At 42.9% G+C, this 20138-nt stretch overlaps 1 protein-coding gene across 1 annotated transcript in view; it reads right to left on the reverse strand.

Annotated features, from left to right (window-relative positions):
• The window catches only part of PPEF2 (protein phosphatase with EF-hand domain 2), a 376295-nt gene that overhangs the window by 35661 nt on the left and 320496 nt on the right, over nucleotides 1–20138 (reverse strand). The window contains exon 17 of the mRNA XM_069236843.1: nucleotides 18092–18179. Coding sequence (XP_069092944.1) covers nucleotides 18092–18179 — 88 coding nt within the window. The remainder of the gene's footprint in view (nucleotides 1–18091; nucleotides 18180–20138) is intronic.

Raw genomic sequence — 20138 nt, forward strand, 5'->3', positions numbered from 1 at the left:
AGATAGATGTTTTCTAAATTGGTGTTCTAAATTATTTAGCATGAAGTCCAACATTCTAATGCTAATTAGTGGTTAGGCTAGGTAATCACCTGACTGACACTTATAGACAAAACTGACGTAACACTGTGCTGAACTGTGACTGCATCATATTCTTCGTGTTCTAATCTATGTTTATGATATGTTATATTCTAATGTTCATGATTCTTGCATTAGTGAAATCTTATTATATTAGCCATGTTGTAGTTATGTTCTTATGCTTTTTGGTTTTGAGATTGACACTTCTACTAGTAGATTGTAATCAATAGGGAATAAAATTCATAAAAATTCTACCAGAGGGTGTGGTTATTCATGGCTGAAAGGTCATGGTTGCGCCGACAGTTTAATCAATGTCTTTATCCAAAGTAAAGTGTATTGTGGTAATAAATATTGGTGACATCATCGACATATTGCTTGACATATTGATCAGTTATCTCGTCTTGCGGTGTCTCACCACTGGGTCAAGAGATTCATCGGCCTAAAACGAGTCCTGATGTGTATAAAATTGACATAGAAGGATGCGTTACCAGTTCTGGTACCAGAGCGACGGTTTGGCCCTTGGGGGCCCCAGGACGGAGAGTTTTTGTTTAATTTGTTTTTCTGTGATAATGCAAATTGGAGGTATGATGGGTTTCTAAGTTCACCATGACTTTCCTGGGATCTCGGAGCCTGCCTAAGTGAGTTGGGAATGTTCTCGGCGCCATAATGTATGTGGGTTAGGGTTTTTGCGCTTGATGGTTCAGACGATGAGGAATTTATGGACAGAATGGTACATGATCGCCCGCCACCTTATGCGGTGAGCGGCATTGCTCCAAACACTAGCACAGATCCTGGGAACCAGACGAAGGAAAAGGGAACTGCTGATATGGCACAGACTAGTGATACGATTCCGCTACAGAATGGTGTCAGTGTACCCACTGCACCAGACATACCGATACAGTTGCAGCCTCCACCGCAGATACAGAGAATCTACCCAGACGTTCCAGTACTTGAGACTACTACAAATTTGATAGTACCGCCAGACCCGATATACACAAAGCCAAAACTGATACAGATTGAATCAACTCCGAAATTAGTGTCCCAGCCGCAGCCACAGCTGATATCAGGGTACAACCAAGTAACTGGTCCACCATTAATACCTGTCCCAGGTACATTAGAGCAGATTTATGGAGCCGCTGCTCCACGCAGTTCGGGTACGGGTCAAACACCTGCCGCTATATCATTACCAATTACTGTCGGTCCACCAGTGCCATTGTATGCACAGGGTAAACCTGGCGTATGTGATCAGGGAGTGATGACTCAAGATGCGATAAGAGGAGGGCCTATGGGAACCCCCCAGATTATGGCCCCAGGAGAACAAGTAGTTGAACAACCGAGGTCTTTAATGGACCTTAGTCCAGTGGGAGCACCCATTGAAGCGATGCGTCAAGCAGAGTTAGGAGTTCTAACTCCACAGACAATGAGTATAAACACTTCGCATTCACCAATGATGCATGCAGGAAATATCTCATTGCAGGGTTTCACAGTCCAGCAGTTAAATGAATGGTTAGAAAAGACTTATGCTTCACAAAAGACTGCAATGGTTACAGCCGAACCAGAAAAAGAAAAACAAGACGAATACCTGAACTTTGTAAGACTAGGGGCAGAAGCTGCTGAGTTGGTGGAAGGTACAATGGGAGTAAACAGACTGGAGTCGTACACGGAGGCAGAATTGAGATACCTATGTCCAAAAATTACCAAAGAAGTAGGCAAGGTGCATCAGAGATTAGCAAACCTGGCAGATAAGTACAACATTGATATCGGAAACACTAAACATTTGAAAAGAAGTTACAGATTAGATTTTGACTCAAAAGATTTTGAACACATGAGGTCTGCGCCAAATTTGGGGTGCACTGGAAAAATGGGAAGGCAGATGGGCAAAGAAAAGAGATAAGGGAAAGAGTGACAGTCCAGGATCTGATCAGACTAAGGCTTCACCCGATTTGGAATCAGTAAAAATATTACCTGTGAGAGAGACAGCTGGTGGTGATCTAGTTCATGTGCCATGGACCAGAGGAGACATTCTATCTTTCACTAACTATTATCCCAGATTGAGAGAGAAACCGATCGAGTGGTATCAGCAAACAGATAGGTTTGTGAAACTTGCGAAATGTCTTTGGGAAGATTTGAATACCTTGTTTGAGATCATTGTTCCGCCCGACTTGTGGCTTGAGTGTAAGAGAGGAGTTGATTGCCCGACCAGCAAGGGATAAGGTGACCGGGGCACCTTCTGAAGAGGTGATGAAATATTATCATAAGGTGATTGAGTTTTTTAAACAAAAGGTGTCGCCGAAAGTGACCGATTGGCAGAAAATTGACTGGACCTCTCAGGAGCTTAAGGAGTCAATACATGCTTATTACGAAAGATTGTTAAAGGCATTTAAACATTACAGTGGTACTGAGACTATTGAACCAAAAGACATGAACCACCTTGTGTTCAGATTCGTCGAAGGGTTGAGACCAGAGGTTAGCCAGATGATTAAAAATCATTTGATTTGTTGGCAAGCTAAACTGATCAATGAGGTGTTGCAGTATGCAAAGTACTGTAGTGACGAGATTGAGTTGAAACAGAAAAAGTTGAAAGAGAAGGTGATGGTGATGCAGATAAGGGCAGCACAAGCAGGAATACAGGGAAATGGAGTTCAACAGATGATACAGCAGCAACTCCAAATGAATGGTGTGTTTCAGACCCAACCGAGGGGTCGAGGTCGAGGGTTTGTGAACCGCAGTTCAGACATGAATACTGTTGTGATTCAAAATGACATGCAGGGGGTAAAGAAGATGTCACCATGTCATGCGTGCGGGGGCGTGGGGCATTGGAAACGGGAGTGCCCGAGTATGGTGCAGGATGGTGCTGTTCAGCAAGGTGCTTACGTTGGTGCGTTGCAAAATTCACGAGGTCCAAAAGGGAGACATCACAACCCGAATTTTCAGAACAATTCAGTACAAATGCAAGGGGTACAGCCGATGCAACAAATGCAAATGCCACATTTTCAGTCAATGCAATTGCAACCAGTACAACAGCAGATTCATATGGTGCCTAGACAGCAAATGCAATTACCAATGGCTCTGATGGGACAGCAACAGGTGATGGTTCCTCAGCAGGTCACAGGTCAAGTAATGAGTCAAAATAATACAGTACAACAGTTCCCATTACGAGGTGAAAACAGCATGAATGGGGAATGGTCAGATGATAGCTCAGATAGTGAAGAGTGCAGGCTTGCAGCGTCCTTAGAGGTGGATCAGAGGGGTCCATATGTAGAAGGGAAGGTGATGGGTTACAAGGTTTTATTCTTGGTAGATACAGGAGCTACACACTCTACAGTCAGAAGTGTTGAGGTCCCAAAGTTGCCACTTTCAGGACGTACTATAAGGGTGGTCGGAGTGGCAAACCAGTATTTGACAAATCCGGTTACAGATCCAGTGCAGGTTGAGATTGGTAACTTCCAGGGACTGCATAGGTTTGTAGTCTGTGATTCAAGTCCGGTATCCCTACTGGGGAGAGACTTACTGTGCAAGACAAAATGTTCAATTACCTGTTCCAATGACGGAATTGAAGTACAAACAAATAGTGATGATGAGGGAGACGAAGGGCAATTCTCAGAAGATGACACAGGAACAGCGAATGAAGATTATCCTTTAATTACCTTGTTCCCAATGCTTATATTGATTGACCTGCCTGTTGAATTACAGGGGACAGTAACAAAGAAAGTGTGGGATCTGACTGGAAAAGAAGTAGGATTGATAAAAGGGGTAGAACCAGTCAAAGTCCAAATAAAGCCAGATGCAGTATTCCCTCAAGTACCACAATATCGTATGACTCAAGATGTTCTCATCGAAGTGTCACAAATAATTGCAGACTTTCTCCGGCAGGGAGTTTTGAAAGAGGTTTTGAGCAGTCCATGTAACTCTCCAATAATGGGTTTGAAGAAGCCCTGTGGAAAGGTTCGAATTGTGCAAGATTTGAGAAAAATAAATGAAATTGTGATAAAATGCTGTCCTGTGGTACCCAACCCAGCAGTAATAATGTTTCAGGTTCCTTGCGATGCTGAATGGTTTACTGTTGTGGACCTGTCACAAGCCTTCTTTTCGATACCTCTTCATGAGGACAGCCAATTTTTGTTCAGTTTCAAATTCCTGGATAAGGTGTACAGTTGGTGCAGAATTCCTCAAGGGTTTTCTGAATCACTGTCCATCTTCAATCAGATATTGAAAAAGGATTTGGAACCTTTGGTACTGCCTTTTAATTCAACTCTGGTGCAGTACATTGATGATTTGCTGATTGCATCTAAGACGAGGGACAGTGGTAAATATGATACCATTGCCTTACTAAATCATCTGGGAAAGAATGGACACAAAGTGTCACCCAGAAAGCTACAATACTGTCAGAAGGAGGTGAAATACTTAGGGCACCTGATTGAAAAGGGCTCCAGGAGAATATCAAAGGAAAGAATAACAGCAGTTTTGCAAATGAACCCTCCAACGACAAAAAGAGATGTCAGGATGTTTTTGGGAATGGTGGGCTACTGTCGTCAGTGAATACCCAACTTTTCGATCATTTCAAAGCCATTGATAAAGCTAACAGGCAAGGAGATCAAGGATGAGCCATATACTATTACTTTGTCTATGGAAGAACTTCAGTCCTTTATGGAGATGACAGAATGTAAGTGCAGGGCACCAGCATTAGGAATTCCAGACTATGAGAACCCTTTTCTGTTGTTCTGTCATGAACGTGATGCTTGTTCTTTGTCTGTTTTAACACAGGTCCATGGAGATGCAAATCGCCCTGTAGCATATTATTTAGCTACCTTGGACCCTGTCGTAGCAGCCTTACCGGGTTGTTTGCGCGCAGTCGCAGCAGTTGGTCAGAGCCTCACACAATGTGAAGGCATTGTAATGGGATATCCTCTAACAGTAATGGTTCCACATTCAGTTGAAATACTGTTGACTCGAACTAAAACACAGCACATGACTAATGCACGTCTCACTAGATATGAGACGATCATATTGGGGTCACCAAACGTTTCTTTGAAACTGTGCAGTGTATTGAACCCGGCAACTTTACTTCCTGTTGAAAGCACTGAGATTAAAAATGAGGAGGAATTTGAACATGATTGTCTTGAAGTAACTGAACTGTGTACCAAACCTCGTCCAGATATTCAGGACACCCAATTGAAAGAAAATTACTGCATCATGTTTGTTGATGGGTCCTGTCTAAGAGATTCAGCAGGAACGCTGAGAGCTGGTTACGCGGTATGTACAATAGCTGGCATCGTTGAAGCCTCCTGGCTCGAGAGAGTGTTTTCCGCACAAGTGGCAGAACTAATTGCCCTTACTAAGGCATGCCACGCAGCTGTAAATTTAAAAGTCACTACCTATACTGACAGCAGATACGGATTTGGAATTGTGCATGATTTTTGCCAACTTTGGTCCCAGAGAGGTTTCATGACCTCATCTGGTTCCCCTGTGAAAAATTGTGAACAGATAAAAGATTTGTTACATGCAATTCAGTTACCTCTTGAAATTGCCGTGGTGAAATGCAGTGCTCATACCAGATCACAAGACTTTGTGTCCATGGGAAACGGTTATGCAGATCAAGTCGCAAGGTTTTGTGCATTGAACTGTATATCGTTCAAGGAGCAATGGGAACTATTACCACAGATTGAAAATGACACATGTTTGAACCTTGCATTACGAGTAGTGGATACCTTAGATGAGTTAAAGATATTACAGAGCCGTGCAAGCAAAGAAGAGAAACGTTCTTGGCAAAGAATGCAATGTACCCAGAGAGCTGATGATATATGGGTTTCAGAGGAAGGAAAATTAGTTCTACCAAATAGCCTTTTGTCACAATTTGCCCGATTGTACCATGGACAGGCTCATCTTGGGAAGGACGCAATGATCAGGTCATTTAAAATTGATTGGTTCAATCCAAAATTCAGACATGCTATCGAGGTCATTTGTCACAGGTGCATCATCTGTCAACAGATGAATGCGGGAAAAGGGACAGTGGTAACTTTGAGCCACATTGGGAGAGCTGGAGGTCCATTTAGCAAGATGCAAATGGATTTCATTGAGATGCCTGTTTGCGGAGGATTGAAATATGTGTTGGTGATTGTGTGTGTTTTCAGTCACTGGATTGAGGCATACCCTACACGTAGAAACGACAGTCTCACAGTTGCAAAATTGCTACTTAGGGAACTGATACCCAGATTCAGGTTTCCGGTCTCTATAGAATCAGATAGGGGCAGACACTTCAACAATGAGGTGATCAAACTCCTGTGTGCTGCACTTAACATCGAACAGAGACTGCATTGTAGCTATCGCCCTGAAGCATCAGGACTAGTAGAGCAAATGAATGGTACCCTGAAATCAAGAATGGCAAAAATGTGCGCAGCTACCAATATGAAGTGGCCAGATGCATTACCTCTAGTGCTGATGTCAATGAGAAACACCCCAGATAAGAAAACGGGATTGTCCCACCATGAAATCCTCATGGGTAGAGCTATGAGGTTACCAGCAGTACCTGCAAATGCTCTAGTGAATATTACAGATGATATGGTGTTGGATTACTGCAAAATTTTGGCTGATGTGATTTGCTCTTTCTCTCACCAGGTGGAAGCTAACACTTTGCCACCAATTGGGGACCCAGGCCACTCTCTGCAAGCTGGTGACTGGGTGGTTGTCAAAAAGCATGTGAGAAAGTCGTGTCTGGAGCCACGTTGGAAAGGGCCCTATCAAGTGATCTTGACAACTACCACTGCTGTAAAGTGTGCCGGAATTCCAAACTGGATACATGCCAGCCACATCAAAAAGGTAACGTGTCCAGATGAAGAAGAATTCGAAATCACCAGCACACCTGTTCAGAAGGAGAAGTCTCAGGTCTAGAAAACAGTCAAGAAAGAACTGAGACTGCTGGAGAACTCACTGAGAACAGCCTCGTCCCTCAAACAGTCAATGAGTTCGAGAGAGGTGACAGAGAGCCTGTCTCAGTAGAAACGACAAGAGAACAAAATCCAGAAGAAGTTCTCCCAGAAATAGACAGATAAGGGCTAGAACTTGAACCTGGTACAGATCCAGAAGTAGAAGAAGAGGAAGGAGAAATAGTAGAGAGAAGGCAGAGTGAACCGAAAACTCCTGAGCCAACTGCAGGTCCATCAAGCGAAAACACCATAGTACAAGAGGAGGGTGCTGTTCAAAGTTCTGAAAAGACACATCAGACACATAAGAATGATGACAGACCAAACAAACCATTTTCTAAAATACGAGGTGTACCAAGAGACACAGTAATAGAGGAAGGCGATACATCTCGAGTAGAAGACTTAAGCGAAGGAGAACAACAAGGTGAAAGGAAATTGAAAAGAAAAGGAATTGCAAACAGGAGATATACAGGTCCTGAATGGGCATATGCTACAACATCTGAATGGCAACAAGAATTCCTGGCATTCTGTTTTGATCGAGAAGTACCAGGCCAATACTACGGAACCTGAGCAAATCTGAGGAAATCTTGGCTAAAATCTGAAATTGAAAACTGAGAGACTTTATAAATTACCGAAAGTGACACTAAAACCGGATTGACATCAAGAAACCTGATTGTGGCAAGCTGCTAACCTGATTTGACAAAAGAAAAGGGGTCCTGGAGTGAGTGAAGATGCTGTAAATATACGCAAGAAAAATTGTTTTAGGTCATTGTAGGAAGTTGGCTCTGTATGCACTATTTCAAAGTAAGGAATAGTATGCACAGAGTCCAAGGGTTCCCCTTAGAGGTAAGATAGTGGCAAAAAGAGATAATACTAATGCTCTATTTTGTGGTAGTGTGGTCGAGCAGTAGGCTTATCAAAGGAGTAGTGTTAAGCATTTGTTGTACATACACACAGGCAATAAATGAGGAACACACACTCAGAGACAAATCCAGCCAATAGGTTTTGTTATAGAAAAATATATTTTCTTAGTTTATTTTAAGAACCACAGGTTCAATTTCTACATGTAATATCTCATTTGAAAGGTATTGCAGGTAAGTACTTTAGGAACTTTGAATCATTACATTAGCATGTATACTTTTCACATAAAACACAATAAGCTGTTTTAAAAGTGGACACAGTGCAATTTTCACAGTTCCTGGGGGAGGTAAGTTTTTGTTAGTTTTGTCAGGTAAGTAAATCACTTACAAGTCTCAGATTTGGGTCCAAGGTAGCCCACCGTTGGGGGTTCAGAGCAACCCCAAAGTTACCACACCAGCAGTACAGGGGCGGTCAGGTGCAGAGGTCAAAGAGGTGCCCAAAACGCATAGGCTGCGATGGAGAGAAGGGGGTGCCCCGGTTCCGGTCTGCCAGCAGGTAAGTACCCGCGTCTTCGGAGGGCAGACCAGGGGGGTTTTGTAGGGCACCGGGGGGGACACAAGTCAGCACAAAAAGGACACCCTCAGCAGCGCGGGGCGGCCGGGTGCAGTGTGCAAACACGCTTCGGGTTTTCAATGGTTTTCAATGAGAGATCAAGGGATCTCTTCAGCGTCGCAGGCAGGCAAGGGGGGGGCTCCTCAGGGTAGCCACCACCTGGGCAAGGGAGAGGGCCTCCTGGGGGTCACTCCTGCACAGGAGTTCCGTTCCTTTAGGTGCTGGGGGCTGCGGGTGCAGGGTCTTTTCCAGCCGTCGGGAAATGGAGTTTCAGGCAGTCGCGGTCAGGGGGAGCCTCGGGATTCCCTCTGCAGGCGTCGCTGTGGGGGCTCAGGGGGGACAGCTTTGGTTACTCACCGACTCGGAGTCGCCGGAGGGTCCTCCCTGAGGTGTTGGTTCTCCACCAGTCGAGTCGGGGTCGCCGGGTGCAGTGTTGCAAGTCTCACGCTTCTTGGGGGGAGTTGCAGGGGTCTTTAAGTCTGCTCCTTGAAACAAAGTTGCAGTTCTTTTGGAGCAGGGCCGCTGTCCTCGGGAGTTCCTTGGTTTGCTTGAAGCAGGGCAGTCCTCTGAGGATTCAGAGGTCGCTGGTCCTTTGGAAAGCATCGCTGGAGCAGGGTTCTTTGGAAGGCAGGAGACAGGCCGGTAGGACTGGGGCCAAAGCAGTTGGTGTCTTCTGTTCTTCCTCTGCAGGGGTTTTTCAGCTCAGCAGTCTTCTTCTTCTTGTAGGTTTCAGGAATCTAAATTCTTAGGTTCAGGGAAGCCCTTAAATACTAAATTTAAGGGCGTGTTTAGGTCTGGGGGGTTAGTAGCCAATGGCTACTAGCCCTGAGGGTGGGTACACCCTCTTTGTGCCTCCTCCCAAGGGGAGGGGGTCACATCCCTAATCCTATTGGGGAATCCTCCATCTGCAAGATGGAGGATTTCTAAAAGTTAGAGTCACCTCAGCTCAGGACACTTTAGGGGCTGTCCTGACTGGCCAGTGACTCCTCCTTGTTATTCTCATTATTTCCTCCGGCCTTGCCGCCAAAAGTGGGGGCCGTGGCCGGAGGGGGCGGGCAACTCCACTAGCTGGAGTGTCATGCGGTGCTGGCACAAAGGGGTGAGCCTTTGAGGCTCACCGCCAAGTGTGACAGCTCCTGCCTGGGGGAGGTGATAGCATCTCCACCCAGTGCAGGCTTTGTTACTGGCCTCAGAGTGACAAAGGCACTCTCCCCATGGGGCCAGCAACATGTCTCGGTTGTGGCAGGCTGCTGGAACTAGTCAGCCTACACAGATAGTCGGTTAAGGTTTCAGGGGACACCTCTAAGGTGCCCTCTGGGGTGTATTTTACAATAAAATGTACACTGGCATCAGTGTGTATTTATTGTGCTGAGAAGTTTGATACCAAACTTCCCAGTTTTCAGTGTAGCCATTATGGTGCTGTGGAGTCCGTGTTTGACAGACTCCTAGACCATATACTCTTATGGCTACCCTGCACTTACAACGTCTAAGGTTTGGCTTAGACACTGTAGGGGCACAGTACTCATGTACTGGTGCCCTCACCTATGGTATAGTGCACCCTGCCTTAGGGCTGTAAGGCCTACTAGAGGGGTGACTTATCTATACTGCATAGGCAGTGTGAGGTTGGCATGGCACCCTGAGGGGAGTGCCATGTTGACTTACTCGTTTTGTTCTCACCAGCACACACAAGCTGGTAAGCAGTGTGTCTGTGCTGAGTGAGGGGTCCCCCGGGTGGCATAAGATATGCTGCAGCCCTTAGAGACCTTCCCTGGCATCAGGGCCCTTGGTACCAGGGGTATCAGTTACAAGGGACTTACCTGGATGCCAGGGTGTGCCAATTGTGGAATCAAAAGTACAGGTTAGGGAAAGAACACTGGTGCTGGGGCCTGGTTAGCAGGCCTCAGCACACTTTCAATTCAAAACATAGCATCAGCAAAGGCAAAAAGTCAGGGGGTAACCATGCCAAGGAGGCATTTCCTTACAGTCATCCTATAATTGATTGTTATTCTGCTATCTGATTATATACAGACATGGCTAGTAATAGAAGTAGTAGCAAGAAAAGTAAAGTGTGTGGGTGGTTGAGCCTTATAGTAGGTATTGTGTGTGCAATAATGATTGTGGGTGTGATTGTAGGAATGCCGTGGTTAGAGAAAAAGACTATTAATGCTACCTCAAAACCTGTAACTACAACACTAACACCGTCGGAAAGATTCGAACAGGATGCATGACACATGCATGAGGGAACTAATTCAAAGGGGGAACTTTCTACTAACGTCTTCCATCGCTTGCTAAATGAATATGTGGAGACTATGGATGCGAAAGATTGTTATGTGTGCACTAAGATTCCTTCATCTGTGCAGGAGGGAGTTACTTATCATAGCCTTCCTTTAACTTATGGGATTAGTTGTAGCTTGCTATTAACAAGATTCTATAATCAAGAGCATGTGCAATACTTCTATTCAAACCTGGATGTTGTGTTTTCCTTTGTGCCTGTGATTGAATTTTTGAATAGATTAGCTAAAGAACATGATATAAAATTAGTTAGAGGTTTCTTTGAGCCAACACTTACATTCGGAACTGCTTATGCACATCGCAATAATTTGACTTGCTTACTATCGCCTGTAGAGAAGAGTTTAGATCACACTGATGATAGACGCAAAGCATTGAAGGAAAGATTAGAGAAAGGATTAGAAAAGCGCACATATGCAAATGATTATGCTTACACTGCAATCAAAACACAAGGCAAATTAGCAATATATGCATTACATGTAGGTAGGCTTTGTATATATAGACCAAAATCTGAGCAAGCCAATTTATTTGTGGGAACGAATGAATGCAGGCATGTGTTTTTGTTTCAGAGTAAATGGACCTTCATGTTGAATGGACAGGATCCAGCGATCCCTGGGATCTATTACATCTGTGGGCTTAATGCATATTACCATCTTCCTAAAGGATGGTATGGGACATGTTATTTGGGAATAGTTTTCCCAAAGATCTACCAGATTGATGACTTAAAACAAATACCTAAAACGTCTGAAATACAACATACTAGACAAAAACGAGAATCAGTGGCGGCTGTCATTGGTGACATATTTGGAGCTATAATCCCTTCGGCAGGGGTTATCTTAAATTCTATGAAGATACAAAAGTTGTCTACTATTGTGGATAACATGCTGACAAATTTTACAGGGGCTATTCTCCTGATGGATACTGAACTTGCTGCAGAAAGAGCTATGCCTCTTCAAAATCGGCTTGCTTTAGACGTTCTTTTAGCAAAGAGTGGAGGGGTCTGCAAGATGCTCAATGAGCGTCATTGTTGTTCATTCATTCCAGATTAGAAGTATGCTTACTAACCTTACTAGAGATAGTACAGATTTGAAGGATTTGAAAGAACTTGGTGTTTGGGAGAAATTTGGAAAGGGAATTGCCAAAGTTGGGAGTTGGTTTACAAACATTTGGAATGGGGTACTTCCAAAAATATTAATGGGATTATTAGTTATTTTGATTTGCCTATTAGGATTATGGGGTGCATGCAAAATTAATGACAAAATTAAGAGAAATTGGACCAAAAGAACAAGAAGAAATGAAGAAAGTGAAAGAGAGAAAATATTCAATTAAATTTGGGAAAATTCACATAAAGGGCAAGATGTTGAAATGCGCATTATGCGCAAGGTGAAAAATTGAAAAAGGTTTGTGTGATGACGAGCGTCATCAGAGGAGGGACTGAAAGAGCGTAGTTTAAATATATCAATTATTAAAAGTATAATGCTTATATAAATGCCTAACAAATGCTGCATAGAAGACGACAATGAATAGTAATTTGCTTAATGTGCATTTGAATTATGTCAATGAAAACACCATTGCGGATACAAACAAATGTTAGTTATAAAAATGATTGTTTGCATCATAATTAATCGAGCTTATATTGGCGTTTACAATATTGCATTAAACCATAGGCCTTAAGTTAACGTGAGCTGCGGATTTAGCTGCCTAGCTTTCATATTAAAGCATTTTTCTCTGTTTTACAGTGTGCTGACTCACAAAGGGCCATGGCCCTGCATTTGTTCTTTTCTTCGTTCCATGTAACCATAATGATTTCGTTCCCATCCGCATGTTAGCTGTTTCTGTATGGATTATTATACTATTTGCAACAAAATAGATTAAAAGAAATATTCAAGGACATTTAACCACGGACTGAAGAACTTATGACCCGAGGAACGTGCCAAAATGATGAACTAATCCAGGATGTGCCACCTCCGAAGACGTCAATTATGAAGACCAATCAAAGTGTTGTAAATTATCGTGGGGTGACAATTGAAATTACCTAATGTATAATTTGATAGGTTAAAGATAGTGGGGTATAGTAAATGACCAATAAGATTTTGGGAGAAGGGGTTACGAAAAGGGATAAAAACTCATGTCACAGAAGGGACGTTAGAACTAGGTAGGGAATGATATCGATTTCATCCAGAAACTCTGTCACTCTGTTTGGTGATTGGAGACTTAATAAAATTACCTTGCCCGTAGACTGCCCTTCACACTTTTCCTCCCTATGAGGGAAGTGTCCCCTGTCCTTTAGATGAAGCTAAACTGAAGACGACCTGACTGATGTCCTGAAGACGAAGACTGATCCTGTGTGCTGACCTATTACTGGAGGGTAATTATGACAATGAAAATCACAATTTGTCTGTTTGCTTTTTCTTTCTAGGTACCAACTGTTGTATTTTTGAATAGAGGCCATAGCTAGATGTTTTCTAAATTGGTGTCCTAAATTATTTTGCATGAAGTCCAACATGCTAATGCTAATTAGTGGTTAGGCTAGGTAATCACCTGACTGACACTTATAGACAAAACTGACGTAACACTCTGCTGAACTGTGACTGCATCATATTCTTCGTGTTCTAATCTATGTTTATGATATGTTATATTCTAATGTTCATGATTCTTGCATTAGTGAAATCTTATTATAGTAGCCATGTTGTAGTTATGTTCTTATGCTTTTTGGTTTTGAGATTGACACTTCTACTAGTAGATTGTAATCAATAGGGAATAAAATTCATAAAAATTCTACCAGAGGGTGTGGTTATTCATGGCTGAAAGGTCATGGTAGCGCCGACAGTTTAATCAATGTCTTTATCCGAAGTAAAGTGTATTGTGGTAATAAATATTGGTGACATCATCGACATATTGCTTGACATATTGATCAGTTATCTCGTCTTGCGGTGTCTCACCACTGGGTCAAAAGATTCATCGGCCTAAAACGAGTCCTAATGGGTATAAAATTGTCATAGAAGGACGCGTTACCACTTGCTTTCTGATAACGGAATGTAATATCATTATGCTTATGATGTGGTTCTTGGTTTCCGTGGAGCTCAAGAGCAGTTAGAGAGAGAGCAAGCCATTGGGAATGAGAAGCAAGTGTGGTTGCTGGGGTGTTTTGACTTCTACATAAATAAATCTTCTTTGATTTGATTTATAATTGCCTCCCTACATCATTTCAGGGTCCCGGCACATTTTCAAAAACCAACAATTTTCCATGTCAGAACATTGAAGTATTCACTGGTAAAACCATCAACCAGGCTGATCATGTGCATACACTGATCCTTTATTCAGAGTCTGTTCCCCTCTGAGCTTTTCCAACCAGATGTCTGGGTTGCTCTTGGGACCATTGCAAACACATACCCAACCTTCTGAGCCCTATTTGGATAATGCTTCAATGTTGGGTTTTTGTGACTTTTCTGGCTCATTCCGTTTTTAAAAGGTTTAATTCTTCACAAAAAGCACCATTTATATTGGTTTCTGTTCAATTGTGGATCAGCCACAAGAAAGGCCTCAGTCCCAAGTGTCTCTCTTGGTGTCTCTTAGAAACATTTTCACCATACTTCAGCTTTGCAACTGGTTGTCCCTTAGATTTTCGTTACAAATATATTTCTTTTATCAAAAAACTTTGGAAACAACTCCATTTTTTTCATTTCCTCGTATTATAGTGTCATTTTTTACCCTTCTGTGATGTGAATGTATTAGCTATTTATTTCTTAGCTGTATTGTTCTGTGGTTGGTTGTTATTAATACACATATTACAGACTTTTCTCTGGTGAGAACCTTGCTGCTAATGCCAAGCCATCAAACGTAAGCCAAGGGTATCTTTATCAAAACCAGATTACCTTTTGTAGGTCCATACATTTGGAGAATGATGGTACCATAGCAGAGCTCACATGAAGACTGCGGCCTCTCTCTTCTAATGCCCAGGTGTCTATTACACAACTTGGAGGTTTTCATTTTATGTAAATTAATCAACTGTATACAGTGTTCAGGAAAATAGGCTCTCCCATACTCCCACACACCATCTCCAAGAGGTATCTACTAATTTTAGGAACCCTTACATATGCCTTCTGCTGTAATGTGAGAACTTCTGTTACCACTCATACCGGATTCATATGTTTTGGGGGATTTTCTATATGTCTTGAATCTCTCGTTTTGTCTATACCACTTTGGTTTTATTACCGACTCATGGCACGGCAAACCTAGATACTCTGTAAGTAGTTGTAAAGCCTCTGGTATTGTGTATCACAAAAATGTAAGCCATTTGAATATTCAGTAGCCTGATATGTTGCTCTGTAGCAAAGAGTTCCCTTCCTTTAGAGGTATTTTTAGGACATCAGGGCACTCTTACTTCTGCTGCAAGTAGACACAATGGCCATGGCCCCGTAGACATAGGTGCTGAGCTACAATTCCGCTTGATGGTTCTTTAGTTGAGTCAAATGCTATAGTTAGTGAGGATTCCATCAGGATCTCATGCTGGCTGACATTTATCTCTGAAAGGGTACTGATGTAGTAAAAAGGGGACATGCATTTACTTAAGCTAGATTGGTCAGTGAACTGAACTTCCTCTTCCTTGTAATGACGTTGCCACATTGTTAATAAAGTCACATTCCAGAAATCTAACTACTCTTGATTTGTTAGGGCATAGGATTACACTGAACCTTAATAGGGTGTATTAAATTCTTCACTACCCAGATTCAGTATTTCTTTCTTTTTGTATTCATTTGTAATCCATATTATTAATGGATGTCCGTTTCCCATACATATTAAACAATGGGCAACACCTATGTGTAACTTACATATTACTATTTATAGTTGTCGTGTAATGATTCAGATGACCTTGGCAAAGTCCACGGATCTGGGTGAAATGACTGTGTATGTTTACCCTTGCCACACCTTTCTGTACGTTTGTATTGTGCACATTAATTTGGAAAACATGCAACAATAAATAAAAAAGTCACATCTGGAGGCATTCTAGACATTTATTGGGTTAGAACTATGAACATTGCGTGCTCCAGCCTTGCTGCTTTCTTTTCGAATTTACTACCCAAATTAGTATTAGTTTTGATATTGTCTTAAAAATGGGTAAAACCACAACTAGCTTCAACATAAAAGGAAATTAATAATGCAAGGCTAAATCTACCGCAGTGCTCTGGGGCCTTACTGAAAGCACCAACCTGTGATACGATACAAACACAAAATGTATTTATGCTAGTCAGTTAAACCCATCGCATCTAAAACAATTGCCATGAATTAAAAGTACGAAAAATGACTATTTCATTATTTAAAAGATAAACCCCAATTCAGTGCTTAATTTGTGCTTGTTGTTTCCGGTGCGGAGCACCGGCACTTATTTTTGAGGGCCGGGGCTTATTCTTCTGCCTCAAGCATCTGCTGCGAGCAAAAGACACATATGGGAAAGACGGAGGAAGTGAAAAACGAAAAAGCGTCACAAAGGGAGGAAGTAGAAAGCTGCTAGAGTGAGCTGAATGGGGCAGGGAGTGGCCTTAAATGGATTGAAGAGGCCCGAGGTGTCTTCAAGATTATGCCGCCTCTGTATTCCGTACTCGCACATTTAATTGCGGCAGCCGCGTATTTAAAAGGAGGGCTTTGAGCACCGGCACCTTTTATTTACAAATTAAGCACTGCCCCAATTAGTTAATTTGTCACATTTATAGGAAGTTATGTGTGACAAGTTATGTGCTGCTTTGATTGAGTGCTACTACAATCATCAATGATGCCTTTAAAACGTGTCCTTTCTGTGGCTAGTGGTCAGCAAGAGACAGCTGCTCCTTTCATGGAACATGTCCTTTTTATTAACACAAGCTCCTCTGATTAACTTGGACTAACTGTTTCATGGGGCACCTTCAAATTAGTGCAACAGACTCAAACAGCGAAAGTGCGTCTTATTACATATAATGCAGTACCCGGGCAGATGCAGACTCATGAGTGGTCTGGGGACAGTGTATTGGTGAAATGAGAAGCAGCTGATTGAAGTACTCACTCCTCTTTCACTCTGCCAGTGGCACCCTGACGCACTTCAGTGGGGGAACAGAGACTGCCCTGCAGGAGAGGGAAATGAGTGACTGCACCTGGCCCCTGGGGGATGTCTGTGGCCAGTCCATGGGTCTTCATTTCCCCCTTCCAGATGGCTGCCCTCAGGGCCACTCTGACTGTATGCCATCTTTGGGTGTCTCCCAGTCAGTGTGCTCCTGATGGACTGTTTGCCTGTGCAGCCGCATCTACGACGCGAATTGGGCGCAAAGGTAAAGTGTTACCCTCTTCCATGGGGTGATACCCCAAAGTACGTGAGGGAACACCCACTCATGATTTAGCTGGCCCTGTATTTGTGTCAGCATTATCAGAAATGAAGAAGGGGCCGCACAAGAGTCTACGACCTCTTTTGTAAAACAACAGTGCCCCAGGGGTGCAGAAAACAGGCGAAATGGGCGCCACCGCGTAGTCACTGTCTGTAATGTGGCGCCCGTGTAGTCACTGTCTGTAATGTGGCGCCTCAAGGTAGTGTGGGCCCTCATTTCTAATCTTACAAATTTTCCATTTTTTCTCTATGGGGAACAGCCCAGTGCTACTAAATAGTTTAGTTTGTGAGACGTGATGTACTTCTTCCCTGAAAACACTTTGCCCTGAAATATTCTTTGAAGGCTGTAACCATAGCTCTCTGATTAAAACAAAAATGGTCAAAATCCCTATTTGGCGCTCTTTTCAGCAACAAGAATATTCTGGACCAGACTCAGAAAAGACTCGTCTTGAAAAGTCCTACACTTTGAAACGAATTTTCAAGCATCATTTACACTTTGCAAAAACCCTTCACTTCGATCCTGTTTAATTTGAGAGTGTTCCCTCCACCTTCGCCCCCCCTGAAACTTTTAACTTCTGAAACTAAAGTGAGCGATTCCGAGCGGTTTCCTTGATAAAAAAATTATCTGAGACAAGTATGTGAAAACCCACACATTTTCAACATTATCAGTGTATTCTCCTCCCTTTGCATGCTTTTTCCCCCAGGAACCCTCAGCATCTAGACCCCTAACCTTACATTTGTAAATGTAAACTGTCAACAGTCCTGATTCTGTCAATCGCATTTAAATTCCTAAGCAGCTTATTTTGCTCAGTTTAGTTTAACTCAGGTGTGCAAAATGGTTCGTGTATTGAGCCCCCTGTGTTTAAAAGAGCACGTCACCTTGGTCACAAGCTTGTTTACATTGAGTAATACACAGAAATAAGTAAAAGAGGCTTCATCTATCACAAGGTTACATTTAGGAAAGTGATTTTCAAGCACTGACCTGAATTGTCACTATCTATGATCCTGAAAATCGTTTCCAAGTTGGCCCGGTGTCTGTAAAGTGCTTCCAGCAAACTGGCATGCAGGTGCTAAAACGCAAAATGTTACACAAATATGAGTACTACACTGAAAATTATCTATATAGCATTTTAATGTACAGATATTAAAATCCATTTCAATTAAAAATCCAAAGATCTAACTTTTACAATAACATCCAAAACACTCAGTCCATGATCATATAGAAGACTTTCAAACCGTTATTACAGCTACAAACACATCACACTTGGTTTTGCGGTATAATCAGCAATAAAAACCAGGTAAAAATAGCTACAAGGGTTACTTGATAGTAATAGGAACAATGTTACCAAGAGTGCTGGCATGCAGTGCAATAATAGCAGCGACGAAAACTATACAGAATTAACAGTTTGGAGTGTGTCTGTGCCTAAATGTTACGACCACACTTTTAGTGCAGAGATATAGAAGATACTGCACAAAATAATTACTAGAAGCAGTGGCGTTATACCCTAAAGTACTGGCGTGCTTAATGCAGCAATAGCAGCAGTGAAAAAAAGCAAATCGTCAGCAATATAAGATGCAACTAAGCTGGAAAGTTGCCACCCAGCTTCCAGTACAATCATTTACCTTACATATATCGCTCAAAGCTCAGTTGTTATTACATTGTCATAGAACTGCCATGGAGCAAGAGCAAAAGAAGCCTGCACAGTCAGTCGCTGCTCCCAGTGCTCCTAGGCATCGGATCGGGCGAAGCAAAAAACAGACACAGCTATGTTTCATGGTTTATACAGTAAATCAACCTTTTATGCCCCAGGAATCACAGACAAGTCTTCCTATGGGGCCTCCATGCAGTTAAACCTGTTTAACGCAGTGATAATACATTTTGTCAACAGGATATTGAGCATCATGTTATCGGGACTTAAGGACGCAATTATGGCTTGTTGACGTGTCTATACCCAACTTATTCCACTCTCCCCGCACCCTGGATCTGCGTTCCCTCAGTAATGCTCGGCAGAGACACACCACATGTTCTAGGGATTCTTCCTGACAACCACAGGCCATGCAAGCTGATCTAGCCACCGGCTGTTGCAGCTAGGTTGATGTTTCAAAAAGGCCCAATAACCTCGCCTGAGGGCCATGATTTTTTCCTTCAGGTGAATAATATTGTAGGAAAGTACCATCTTGCCTGGCATGTTACCCCCATATTTCACTGTATATATGTTGTTTTAGTTGTATGTGTCACTGGGACCCTGCCAGCCAGGGCCCCAGTGCTCATAAGTGTGCCCTGTATGTGTTACCTGTGTTATGACTAACTGTCTCACTGAGGCTCTGCTTTCCAGAACCTCAGTGGTTATGCTCTCTCATTTCTTTCCAAATTGTCACTAACAGGCTAGTGACCAATTTCACCAATTTACATTGGCATACTGGAACACCCTTATAATTCCCTAGTATATGGTACTGAGGTACCCAGGGTATTGGGGTTCCAGGAGATCCCTATGGGCTGCAGCATTTCTTTTGCCACCCATAGGGAGCTCTGACAATTCTTACACAGGCCTGCCCTTGCAGCCTGAGTGAATTAACGTGCACGTTATTTCACAGCCATCTACCACTGCACTTAAGTAACTTATAAGTCACCTATATGTCTAACCTTTACCTGGTAAAGGTTGGGTGCTAAGTTACTTAGTGTGTGGACACCCTGGCATTAGCCAAGGTGCCCCCACATGGTTCAGGGCAAATTCCCCGGACTTTGTGAGTGCGGGGACACCATTACACGCGTGCACTATACATATGTCACGACATATGTATAGCGTCACAATGGTAACTCCGAACATGGCCATGTAACATGTCTAAGATCATGGAATTGTCACCCCAATGCCATTCTGGCATTGGGGAGACAATTCCATGATCCCCGAGTCTCTAGCACAGACCCGGGTACTGCCAAACTACCTTTCCCGGGGTTTCACTGCAGCTGCTGCTGCTGCCAACCCCTCAGACAGGTTTCTGCCCTCCTGGGGTCCAGCCAGGCTTGGCCC

Source organism: Pleurodeles waltl, chromosome 1_2, assembly GCF_031143425.1.
Source record: "Pleurodeles waltl isolate 20211129_DDA chromosome 1_2, aPleWal1.hap1.20221129, whole genome shotgun sequence".
NCBI lineage: Eukaryota > Metazoa > Chordata > Amphibia > Caudata > Salamandridae > Pleurodeles > Pleurodeles waltl.